This window comes from Magnolia sinica, chromosome 8 (assembly GCF_029962835.1).
Source record: "Magnolia sinica isolate HGM2019 chromosome 8, MsV1, whole genome shotgun sequence".
Taxonomy (NCBI): Eukaryota; Viridiplantae; Streptophyta; class Magnoliopsida; order Magnoliales; family Magnoliaceae; genus Magnolia; species Magnolia sinica.
Genome location: NC_080580.1, coordinates 43,864,914 through 43,877,234, shown reverse-complemented (window position 1 = coordinate 43,877,234; position 12,321 = coordinate 43,864,914). Strand labels below are relative to the sequence as shown.

The window sequence follows — 12,321 nt, the reverse complement described above, 5'->3', positions numbered from 1 at the left end:
TTTGAGATTAGGATATATCTCATTTTTGGTCTCACACTGTAAAATTATCTATAAAAATAGATGGACAGCATGGATGAAAGACAAGCATCATGGTGGGGCCCACAGAGCACCGACCACTAGCCATGGTGTCAAGCGGAGTAGCCCACTGTGTTGTCTATTGACGTGCTGTGCACGGCACGTCTCTGCACGACTACAGCTGTATCTACACACCGTGAATGTAGATACACGTATCTTATCGTATTGAGTAAACTCAGTTGGGCCCACATTGAACGCATGTGGTCTATCCACGCTGTCCATCCATTTTTACACCTCATTTAAGAGGTTGGGCCGAAAATTGAAGCATATAAAAGGCTCAAGTGTATCATAGCACAAGAAACAGTGGGAATAATGATTTCCATTGTTGAAACCCTGCTAAGCCCCACAGTGATTTTTATTTGTAATCTAACTTGTTCATAAGATCATACCGACATGGATGAAGGGAAAATAAAAATATAAGCTTGATCCAAAACTTCTATGGCCCCTAAGAATTTTTCAATGGTAGACTTTCAATTCACACTGTTTCCCACAGTGTGGTTCATTTGAGATTTGGATATGCTTCATTTTTGGGCTTAAGCCCTAAAATTATCTTATAAAATGAATGGATGGAGTGGATAAAATATATCAATCACGGTGGACCCCATAGAGTTTACTCTGTACGCTCAGCGTATTCAGTTACTCAGTACGCAATCCGCTTCCAAATTGCGGGATATCTTATCGAGTTATCGTATTGAGTAAATTTTGTTAGGGCCCACCGTGAATGCATGTTGTTTATCCACGCTGTCCATTCATTTTTCCATCTCATTTTAGTGGTTTAACTCAAAATTGATGGATATCCAAAGCTCAAGTAGACCATACCACAACAAAAAGTATAAGATAAATATACGTGTTAAATATGCATAAAAATCACTCCAGATCAGTCCGGATAGGTCTGAATTGGATTCATTCGGTTCGGATTTCGTTTCGGATCGGTCCGAACCAACCACAATCCGAACCCGATCCGAAAAACTGTCGGATCCGCACCGATCCGAATGACCCTATTCGATCCGCACCGATCCAGGCTGTCGGTTCGGTTCGGATCGGGTCGAATTGGGTTGGATCGGGTCAGATCTGCCGGATCGGGTCAGACATGCCCAACTCTACTCACAACATGTGATGCTCGAGGCCTTGGTTGCGCGGGTACCTGCTCTCTCTCTCTCTCTCTCTCTCTCTCTCTCTCCCTAAATGAGAATCTCTCATTTCAGTGCGTGAAGTCTGTTTTCGCACAATAGTTAAGTTGGAAGTTTGTTTCCGCATAACAACTGGGACTTGGAATCTGTTTCCGCGCAACAACTAGGCTAGAAGTCTATTTCTGTGTAACAACTGGGCTAGAAGTCTATTTCCACGCAAGAACTAGGTTGGAAGTCTATTTTCGTGCAACAATTGGGCTGGAAGTCTATTTCCACGCAACAACTCCTCTCCAAGCTCCCGAGCACTTCTCCGAAATCTCCCATGATGCAAATGAGGAGAGGAGGGGGGTATTTATAGGCAAACACACGTGTGAAGTTTATTTCCGTGCAACAGGTCTCTGGGAAGTTTGTTTCCGCGCAACAGCTCTCTAGGAAGTCGGTTGCCGGGCAACAGCTCTCTGGGAAGTTTGTTTTCGCGCAACAACTCTCTGGACATCTGTTTCCGTGCAACAACACTCTGGACGTCTGTTTCTGTGCAACAACTCTTTGGACGTCTGTTTCCGCGCAGCAACACTCTGGATGTCTGTTTTAGCACGACAATACTCTGGATGTCTAACAATGCTGCAACAGGGACTGAGAGGTCTGAAAATATTGGAACAGGGACTGGAAGGTCTGAAAATGCTGCAACAGGTACTGGAAGGTTTAAAAATGCTGCAACAGGGACTTGAAGGTCTGAAAATACATTTTTTGTGCACTAACACCCCCTGTGGTAGTTAGAAATTTTTTTTGTTCAAAAAAAAAAATCCAAAAAAATATCTATTAAAGCCAGAAAAGTCTAAATATTCGGAATATGCATTCATTTATAATTTTGAACATGTTTATGGTGGTGCAACGGTCCACTCTTTGGTGAGAAAGTTGTATCGGGTGGTTTGATGAATATATAAACCTGATAGCTTGGAATTGACTGCAAAACACATAGATTTAATTTTCTAACTATCCAATACTCATGATAGATAAATTAGAATGAATTTAATATCAAAATATCTCACATGTGTAGGTGTTTGCTATTATTTTCCATAATTTACTCTATAATTCTACATTACATACTTGTCCTTGAGGAGTGTGAGGTGAGGATTTACATAAATTACAATGTTTAGTTTATTCTATTTAAAGTCTTGAACATGCTAGAGATTTCTCCTCTCTTGTAATTCCCATCCTATCATCATCAGGATATAAAAAAACGAAAAAGGAAAGAAAAAAAAAGTGTTTGATTTACTCCCCTGCAACTTGATTAAGGATTATGTGATTAGTTGTCAGGGGAGTTATTTTAAGCACAAGTTCGGAATGTGTGGGTAATGGGTATAGAAATACTTACCTTAAATGTAAATAATGTTAAAAAATATTCTTACCTTGATAAAACTCTCGAGTCACCACCAAAATAAAAATCTGCTTTATTGTGGTTGCTTGACCTCCACACCCTCGTCATCATCAGGCTGCGATTGTGGAGTAGGTGCTGCATATCTATAATATCCTGTGGCAGAGGGAAATATCTGGTCAACAATACTAGAGGAAACTGATTCTGACTAAGCAACGACCTCGACCCCGAGTAAGGATACCCACTAGTGCGCATCGAATAATCATACTGGTGCCCGTACTCGGGCTATTGTGAATAACTTGGATTTGGATACGGATATGGATATCTGTAATCATATGGAACATGTGGATCAAGAGGACTACTCCAACATGAATGTGACAAAATAGGCTCCGTATGATCCCATTGGCTGTAGGAATATCCATAATGCTCGGGACCATATGCTTGTTGTTGATGTTCATGACCTCCTGGTGGTGCACCTCTAGAGCCAGCCTCCTCCTGTTGTCTGTATCGTGACTCAGTAGACTCATAAGTCCGACTTCACGTTCTCTATTAATGCTCATCGGCCTTGCGATCTTGAAGACAGTTGTATGCCAGTGTGCCGAGCAACACCAGAAGTGGGACCAACATCAGGTGCATCATCACCATCACTACCATGATCATCCATTCTGGTCTCACTGCTACTACTGCTCGTACCCTTCTGTTAAGCCGAACTTTGTATGAAATCTGCCCCCCTTTCTGGGTCCAACACAACTGCATGACTTTCTTGTTGTGCCGTGTGTATTATTGGGTCATTCACATCCAAATTTTCACTATCCTCTTTTATTCGTAGAAGTGGATCATCCTCCTCATAAATATTGTCCAAGTTTATTGGACAATAGTCTGTGTCACCAGCGGCTACTGCAGTAATGCTCTTATGATGTCGCTGCATTCATAGCCTCATGTTATAGTGCATGAAAACAAGTTTATCCAACGTCCTAGTTTGCAATCTATTCCTATTCTTTGAATGAATAAGTGCAAAAAAACTCTAGTTCCTTTTGCAACTAGAGGAAAATGTTGTTTGACTCAAAGCTCTTACTGCAATTTCTTGGAGAGCCTTCGCATTCTCTCCGAAATTCATCCACCATTCGGCAGGTGACAACTTAGATACTCCATGTTGTGCAAGACTCTCCAAAGCTACTCCGATGATTTCCATATATATCTAATTCATTCAACGCCTTTATTTGTATATCTAAGTCAGGCTCTAATATCTTTATCATATTCTTTAGCCCGACACGAACCTCATCATCCGCAACAAATGCTTGAGCATATCTGTATCTAGGATTTAAATAGTAACTTGCTACATGAAGTTTGTGATGGAGTTGTCTTGTCTATCACTTATCGATCATTCTCCAGTCGACCTCCCAGTTTGAACAATCACGTTGAATTGCTAGCTTTGCCTTATCCATGACATCATCGAGGAAGCCCATAATAGGTGCTTCATCGGTTTTAAAAAGATGGAGTATCCTCATTAGTGGCTCCATCACCTTTAGGATCTTTTGGACCTTCCAATATTTGTTTCCCCTCATGGTTTTCACAATCTCATCTGGTGTCCTCGATGTCTTTTTCCCATTTTTTGTATTGAGCCAATCTCGGGAAGCGAACATCTCACTTACTCTCCCCTTTGCTTGTACAAACTCTCTAGGGCTATAAAGTTGGTTGCAAATTTAGTTGCCGCAGACCTAAGCAACTATCTTCCCTTCATAAACCCTCATTGTTGCAACCAGTGTTCGTGTTGTCGACGATTTGTCGATATTATCGCCGATAATATCGGTGTCGCTGCACTGGCGACATTGAAACCCCAAGTTTTCATTTCTCTACAGAATATCGGCGAAATTTTCGGCGAAAACCCATTTTTCGGCGATATCATCGATAAAAATGGGTTCTCGCCGAGAATATCGGCATGGTGTCGTTGAAATAAAGGAAAAAAAAAAAAACTTCAATTTCACGATTTTCATACCTGATTGGAACTCGGAAGAACAAAAGCCCTGTTAGGTAAGAAAAACCTACAAATTCCCCCCTTTTTTCCGATTGGAATATCGATGTCGCAATTTCGGCGAAAAATATGAAATTTTGCCGGATTTCCCCTCGATTTGGGTCTAGTTTAGGGTTTTGAAACCCTCGGTCAAAAACCCCTCGGCGAGAAATCCTCTCACTTTGATATTTGTGTGTTTAAAAAAAAAATTAAAAAAAAAAAAATCGAGCCTCGGAAGCAGAAGCGGTTGTGTACCAAGGGAAGCGGAATGGTTGGTGTACCTAGCTGTAGCTGCTGTAGGTACGTGTCGTGCGAAGATGAGCACTGACGCTCCTCGAGCTCCAAGTTGTACGAACGGTTCAAAGGAGATCATAGTTACATGGGCCCCACAGTGATGTATTTATTATATCTACACCGTTCATCTATTTTTAGATATCATTTTAGAGCAATATGCAAAAGATGAATCATATCCAAAGATCATCTGTACCACACCATAAATAGCAGCGTAGATAATGATTTTCACTGTTAAACAATTTGTAGAGCCCACCGTAACGTTTATTTTACATCCAATCCGTTCATAAGGTCACAAATACCTGAATGAAGAGGAAAAACAAATTTCTTGTTTCAAAACTTCTATGACCCCAAAAAGGGTTATAATGGTAGACGTTCAATCCCCCACTGGTTTTTGTTGTGTGGTCCACTTGATAGTTGGATCTGTCTTATTTTTTGTCCCAAGCCTTAAGACGATATCGCCAAATGGATGTACGGTTTGGATATAACACATATATCATGGTGGGCCCAGGGAGCATCGACCAGTAGCCACCTCTTTACTGGCAGCGTCGGTACAATCTGCATCCCCACGAATTGCCAAAGGGAAGCGGATTGGGTACAGCCCCGGCAACACCTAGCTGTGGGGCCCACTGTAATGTATGATTTTTATCCACACTGTCCATCCATTTTGAAAAATCATTTTATGTGATGAGCCAAAAATGGGACAGATTGAATGCCCACATGAACCACACCATAGGAAACAGTGGGCACCGACCGCCTAGTGCTGAAAACCTCTCGGGCCACAAAAGTTTTGGATCAAGGTCATGTGTATGTTTTTCTCACGGTGTGGTCCACCTGAGATTTGGATCTGCTTCATTATTGGCCGTGCACTCAAATGAGTTGGCTAAAAGGATGGACTATGTACATATACAATGCATACATTGAGATGGGCCCATGGTTAGGGTCCCACCCACATCCCTATCCCTAAAAAACTTGCTGGGGTCCACTGTATTGTTTTGTTGACCCTTCAAACTGTCAATGAGGTGTCATAAACTTAGAGAAACCTTTAAAAAAAAAAAAAAAAAAAATCAGTTTGAACCAAAACTTATGTGGCCCACCATAAGTTTTTAATGGTCAATCACCACTGTTTCCTATGGTATGGTCCACATAAGATTGGGACCAACTTCATTTGTGGGATTGTGCGTTAAAATGATCCAGAAAAATAGATGGACGGACATGGATATACAACACATTAAAATGGGCTCCATTAAATGAAAACTTATTGTGTAATGCATTCTTTTTGTAATTTTTTTTATTCCTAAATATGCAAATATGTGCATTTAGGCATGTCTTGGAGTTTCACTGAAAAATTCCACTATTTTCTCCATGTTTCCTCCACGTTTTCCTACATTTCTGGTTATCAGCGATATTATCGGCGATAACGATATAATATCTTTATCTCCGGCCAGCGAAACTTGTAGCGATACCGACAACTCGAACACTGGTTGCAACTACTTGATTATGATTGTAAATAAATGTCATCACTTCTCTTGCCCTTTGGACCATTTCTTTAACACTCTTCTTCCTCTCGTTATCTTCCAATATAAGATCAATATAGTGGGCAACACATGATGACCAAAATATATGTCGTATCTTTATCATTAACTTTTGTCCTGTACCCTTATATGTTACTTTGTTATCTGTAACAATCTGCACCACATTCTCCTTTCCAATCTCATCCACCATTTTATCCATTAGGGAAAAATATAAGTAGCATTTTTTCTTTTATCTGATGCATCAACTGACTTATGTACACCATTCCCAAGTGGCAATACACCATACAGTTGAGCATGTTGCATTTGGTTGGGCCAGTCCAACCATCACACATGATCGTGCATCCTCTGGCTTGCCATATGGGTTTAAAGGTTGCCACGTATGCTTTCACATCCATATACTCTGCATCTGTCCATTTCCCTCTAATCTCCCTAGCTATGAGAGCTTTAATTCCTTCACCCACTTCTGCCGCTACATCAATTACCACATGCCAATATAGAGAATTGGTTGCATTATGGGGTATGTTGGCAAGTATAAATAACTTTCCTGCTATCATACCCAGCTTCACAATGAAAGTTTTACTCCACATCTATTTTAGTTTCTTTTGTTTGGTTAATTCTTTCCTAAATAGGATTGGATCAATAGAGGGTCCCATTGCCTCATCTTCTTCCAAGTCCACATCCACAGTCGTATTATGTGAGATGCCTCCCGTCAATTGCCAAACATACATTGTAATCCATCCAACCTACCCCCACTTGCAGATGCAGTCGCACTGCCATTTGCATTTCCACTCCCACTCACCCCCCGGTATCATGTATAGATTTCGCACCAAACATGCGCTAACATTCTTCTTTTTCACGAGCAAGGCGCACTCTCTCTCTCTTCTAGCTATAATTATTTTTCGATCTAAATCTTTGTCAAAATCAATGATCTCTTCATTATGAGCGCCCATATATTCAGGACCAAACACCTCCTATTGGGTCGCTTTCAAAATCGCATCTTTCTTCTTCTGCACAATAGCTCGTTTCCCCTTCGACTCATCCAAACTGGCTTGCATCAAAATCACTCTCTTCTGGCACTCTAGTACATCCCGCAACTTGACCATTTCGATGTGTCAAATGTTGTTTGAGTCGTATGATTCCACCAGTTATTAGTTTATTTTAATAGTTGCAATTCATTTGGTGCCTACCACCACCTCTCTCTGACAATGTTGCCATCCAATATCCTCACTTCCTTGTTGGCTAGACATTTTCTTAGCTAGATATGACCTATGTGAGAGTTTATTCGATTCTATATGTCTAAATACAGTTTTTATAAGAGAATGAATTAATTAAATCTTGAAACTTGTAAATAGATTTAATCAATAAAAAAAGAAATTAAGTACTAAACCCTACGAAGCTCCAAAAGTTGCCCAAAATAAGAAAATATAAACATATAGGCACTAATTTGAAAATAAAAAATAAATAAATAAATAAAAGATTGAGTCAATAATGACAATATGACATTCAAGCACTTCATGTCATCTTATATTAATACCACATTCTTATTCAATCGTCAACCAAGAAAAAAAAAGACTATACTATTCTTAATTATTAAAAATAGGCAGAAAATAGTCCGTAAATACCAAAAAAAAAAAAAACCAAATCAATTGTGCATAATTTGTAAAAAGAACATTTATATATTCTACTATCATTAACACATCATATTCAACCATTAAAATAGAAATGATTGAAAAAAAAATAAAAATTTGATTTTTCCTAATTTTAAAAAATAGCCCCAAAATAGTTCGATTTTTTATTATTTTTATTTATTTATTTATTTATTTTTTAAATACCAAATCATTTGCATAATCTGTAAAAAGAACATTTATATGTTATAATATCATTAGCACATCATATTCAAATGTTAAAATAGAATGTCAGTTGCATAATTTTTAAAATGCACATTCATATGTTCTAATTTGAATAATGCATCATATTTAACCATAACAGCAGAGATCCTATAAAAAATGGTATAAATACCGATTTTTGAAGATCTTTCGAAAAATGGTGCACGAAACTTCGATTCAACAAAATCCTTGAAATAACTTGTTTTGATACTCAAATTCAAGTTAAGAGTGGTCGGAATTTGCAGTCGAATAGTTTTAGAAATAATTTGGAAGAGAAAAGTGCCTAAAATTGAGAAAAATCGCAACTTAAAAAGATGGGAAAAAAACCTAACCGTTTTTTGACCATTATGCCTTAACTGTTACGGGGCAGTAACGACTGTTATGGGGTGTAATTGCCACTACGGCCCCCGTAACGGCCTATCCGAGCCAAAAACTGGGGGTCACTGTTTCGATCCTCGTATCATATAATGGATTTGGTCGTTACCTTTACGAATCGGCCATTACGACCAGTATGTAACTGATTTAGTACACTCCAAGTCCATGGAATTTGGGATGGAGTTGGATCACTCTCAGTTTGAAGTCTAGATTACCTACATTAATCGGGAAAATCATGCAAGATGGTTTGGTTGTTCTTGCCAGTTGTAGGTAGTCTCTCAAAGTTCTAAGAGGGGGAATGTAGTGTGCCTCATTCTCATCACACATCGTCCTAGCTGGTGGCGTGTCAGGTTCAACATTAACATTCTCATTAAAGTGTGGCTTATGCTCGAGCATGTTTGGAGCATTCGCAGCCATGGTTTGAGATGATTCAAGCATACTTAGATATTTTCTAACTCGACAGTGGATTGAGAGCCCGTTGACTAAACCTCCTTCACTTAGAAGTTGTTGTGCATGGTCCCTTACCCACTTGGGCATGAAGCACACAGAAAACTAAGTTCTAATCCTAAGAATTAAACCCTACAATGAAACAAATAGTTCTAAGGCAATTGAATTAATCTAGAAAAAAAAATTAAGAGATCTAGAAAGCAACTAGAAGAAGTGGGGAACAATACCAATTTAGAAGAACTATAGCTAGAGAATTCTGCAAAACTAAAACAAAGCAAATTGTTAGTGTTCTAAAATTTTTGTGAAAACCTTACTAGTAATTTTAAAATCAAAACCCTGAAAATAAAGCCCTAAGTTAGAACTAGAAACCAATCCTAATTTAAACCTAAGTATTCTCAGCACAATTGTCTTCGGCAACAACGCCAAAAACTTGATCGAACACAAGGGTTGACAACCCCAAGTGCAGGGTTGCGATGCGGTAATAACTCGGTGAGATCGAGGTCAATCCACATGGACTTTGGTGAGAACACATTTAGAATTAATTAGGTTGTCTAGCTTTTTAATCCAACGAAGTGGATGAATTTTAAAATAATTAATAAAAGCAACTAAGGCTCCATGAATCCCCAATCAATGGAATTTGAACTTAATTTGTCTTCTCAAGTTGATAACTTGACTAGAATTGGATTCGAATCCATTCTAATCAGAAGATAACGCAGTAATATCAATCTTAAACATCCAATATAGATTAGAATCATGAGAGGCTTGATCTCTCATGAAGATCTAGGTAATCAAATCGCACGGATTGTACCCTTCAATCTCACCGAACACCACTTCGGTCACACCGAATTTGTCTTTTGGTTGTAGTCAAATTTATTCAATATTCATCTAAGTCTCCATCTCCCTCAGGTTGGACCAAACCTTCTTTTGGTGGCACCAAACCTAACTTCGGTCGCACCGACTGTTGAACCGAATTAAGTCTGAAAATCTCTTTTTCTTGTTGCATTGTTTTGTGCACTTTCGGTCGGACCGAACCAACCTCAAGAGGGACTGAACAGTCTGTTATGTTATTAGGTTGTATAATTTTTCAGACTTTTCCTCGTCTTTAGTACTTGGTTTCCTTTGATCTTTGGCATGTGAATTCTTCAATACTACCCTACAAACATCAATTTCTTCATTTGATTAATCTTTGAGCTTTAATCCTTCCCTTTAAGCATGATTTCATCTGTCTTCCGAATTACATCCCATGTACAAAAAGTATGTTAGGAAGTCAATTTAGCACTTGAATGTATGGAAAATAATGCAAATTAGAGGATAAATATGCAATATTTAGGCTTGATAATTACTTTCTCTAGCTACGAACGTTTCCTTCCCCGTAGACCAGCTAGATGTAAGAAATAACTTCCTTCATGGGGATCTTCCATACATGGAACCTCCTACATTTTTTTCCATCTACTAGAAAGGGTACTGCTTGCAAGCTCCACAAGTTTATTTATGGCCTCAAGCAATCACCATGGCTTTGTTGTAATGGTTTAGTAACGATATGTTGCAATTTGGATATTCTTGAAGCAGTGCGGATCATACTCCATTTTTTAAGAGAGGTGTTGGCATCACTATTGTCACTGTTTATGTTGATGATATTATTCTTAAGGGTGATGGGGTACAGGAAATTCAGTTACTAAAGACATTTCTTAGTAAGGAATTTGATATTAAAGACCTCTGGTTTCTCATATACTTCTTAGGAATTGAGGCAGGTAGATCGCTGTGAGGCATAGTTATTTTCTCAACGAAAGTATGCTCTTGATCTCTTGTGAGACTGGTGAGTGGGGAGTTTGAGCCTAGATGCTCTGTTTAAACCAAATCATTGTCTTTAGCTTGGCAGTGGTGAGTTACAAGTTGATGTTGGGGCGTATAAATGATTAGTGTGCGAGCTAATATAGTTGATGATTTCTCATCTTGATGTCATCTGTGTTGTCAGTGTTGTGAGCAAATTTATGCATCTTCCCCGCATGTGTCACTTTGATGATGTCTATTGTATCTTGAAGTTTCTAAAAGATCTCCTGGTAGGGGAATTCTCTACTCCAACTAAGACCATACTCAAGTTGAGGCGCTTACAAACATTGACTGGGAAGGATCTCTCACAGATTGATGGTCCCCTATAGGTTATTGTACATTGGTGGGTGGAAACCTGGTTAGTTGGAATAGTGGAAAACAGTTTGTTATAGCTCATTGTAGTGCCGAGTCTGAAAATTGGGCCATGAGTCATGGGGTGCGAACTCCTTTGGTTGAAGACATTGTTAACTGAGTTGAGCACTGCTGTGTCCCTTCCAATGGCACTTCATTGTGATAATTTGTTTGGTATTCATATCTCCTCCAATCTTGTCTACTGTGAGCACAGCACACATTAAAGTTGACTGTCACTTTCTCTGTGGAAAGGTGACTTTGCAGGTGGTTTCCATGTTCTATCAAAGATCTGAAGATCAGCTTGCCAATTTTTTGGCCAAGGGCGTCAGTCATCATCAGCTTCATAACACATGTCACGAGCTAGCCATGGTTGATATTCATGCTCCAGCTTGAGGGGGAGTGTAGAGAGATTTGTATGTGTTTTTTTTGTCTTGTTGAGTACTATACTCCTTTTTTGCTATACGAGGGTTAATCTCTTGAGACTAGCCACTCTTTTACCTTCTTTTCTCTCTCCTTTACTTTTCTCTCTTCTTGTTGTCATCTTTCCTTCCCACTGTCCCATCTTCCAATCTTCTTATCTTCCTTTTCTACTCAGGATTCATTTCTATATTAATGAATCCATTTTTAATGTTTTTTGTCAATAACTGCTTTCCACATAAATGCTAAATTTCTATCATAGGCTAATGGAGATTTGAATTTCTATCATTTTTGTTGGTGAAGCACTCACTTAGCAATGCATTTTGGACATGAAGCATGTTTGTGCAATATTACTTGTGCAACCATTGTAACATTTATTGACTCAAACATGCTGGAATGCAGGGCAAGCCCTGCAGAATTTGTCATACCTTACAGGAAATATGTTAAAAGCATCAACCATCCAGTATCTATTGGAATGAGGTTCAAAATGAGGTTTGAAATGGAAGATGCAGTTGACAGGAGGTATGGTAAATTTTAATTGGCTGTTATGCTTAAGCACTTCATTTTCTCTCCATGATCAGCACTTAAGAAGAATTTC

General features: G+C 38.9%; 1 protein-coding gene across 4 annotated transcripts in view; it reads left to right on the top strand.

Moving 5' to 3' along the window:
• LOC131253273 (auxin response factor 4) overlaps window positions 1–12,321 on the top strand; it is a 115,441-nt gene that overhangs the window by 66,157 nt on the left and 36,963 nt on the right. For all 4 annotated transcript variants that reach the window (XM_058254225.1, XM_058254222.1, XM_058254224.1 and 1 more), the window contains exon 7: window positions 12,126–12,245. In XM_058254225.1, coding sequence (XP_058110208.1) covers window positions 12,126–12,245 — 120 coding nt within the window. The remainder of the gene's footprint in view (window positions 1–12,125; window positions 12,246–12,321) is intronic.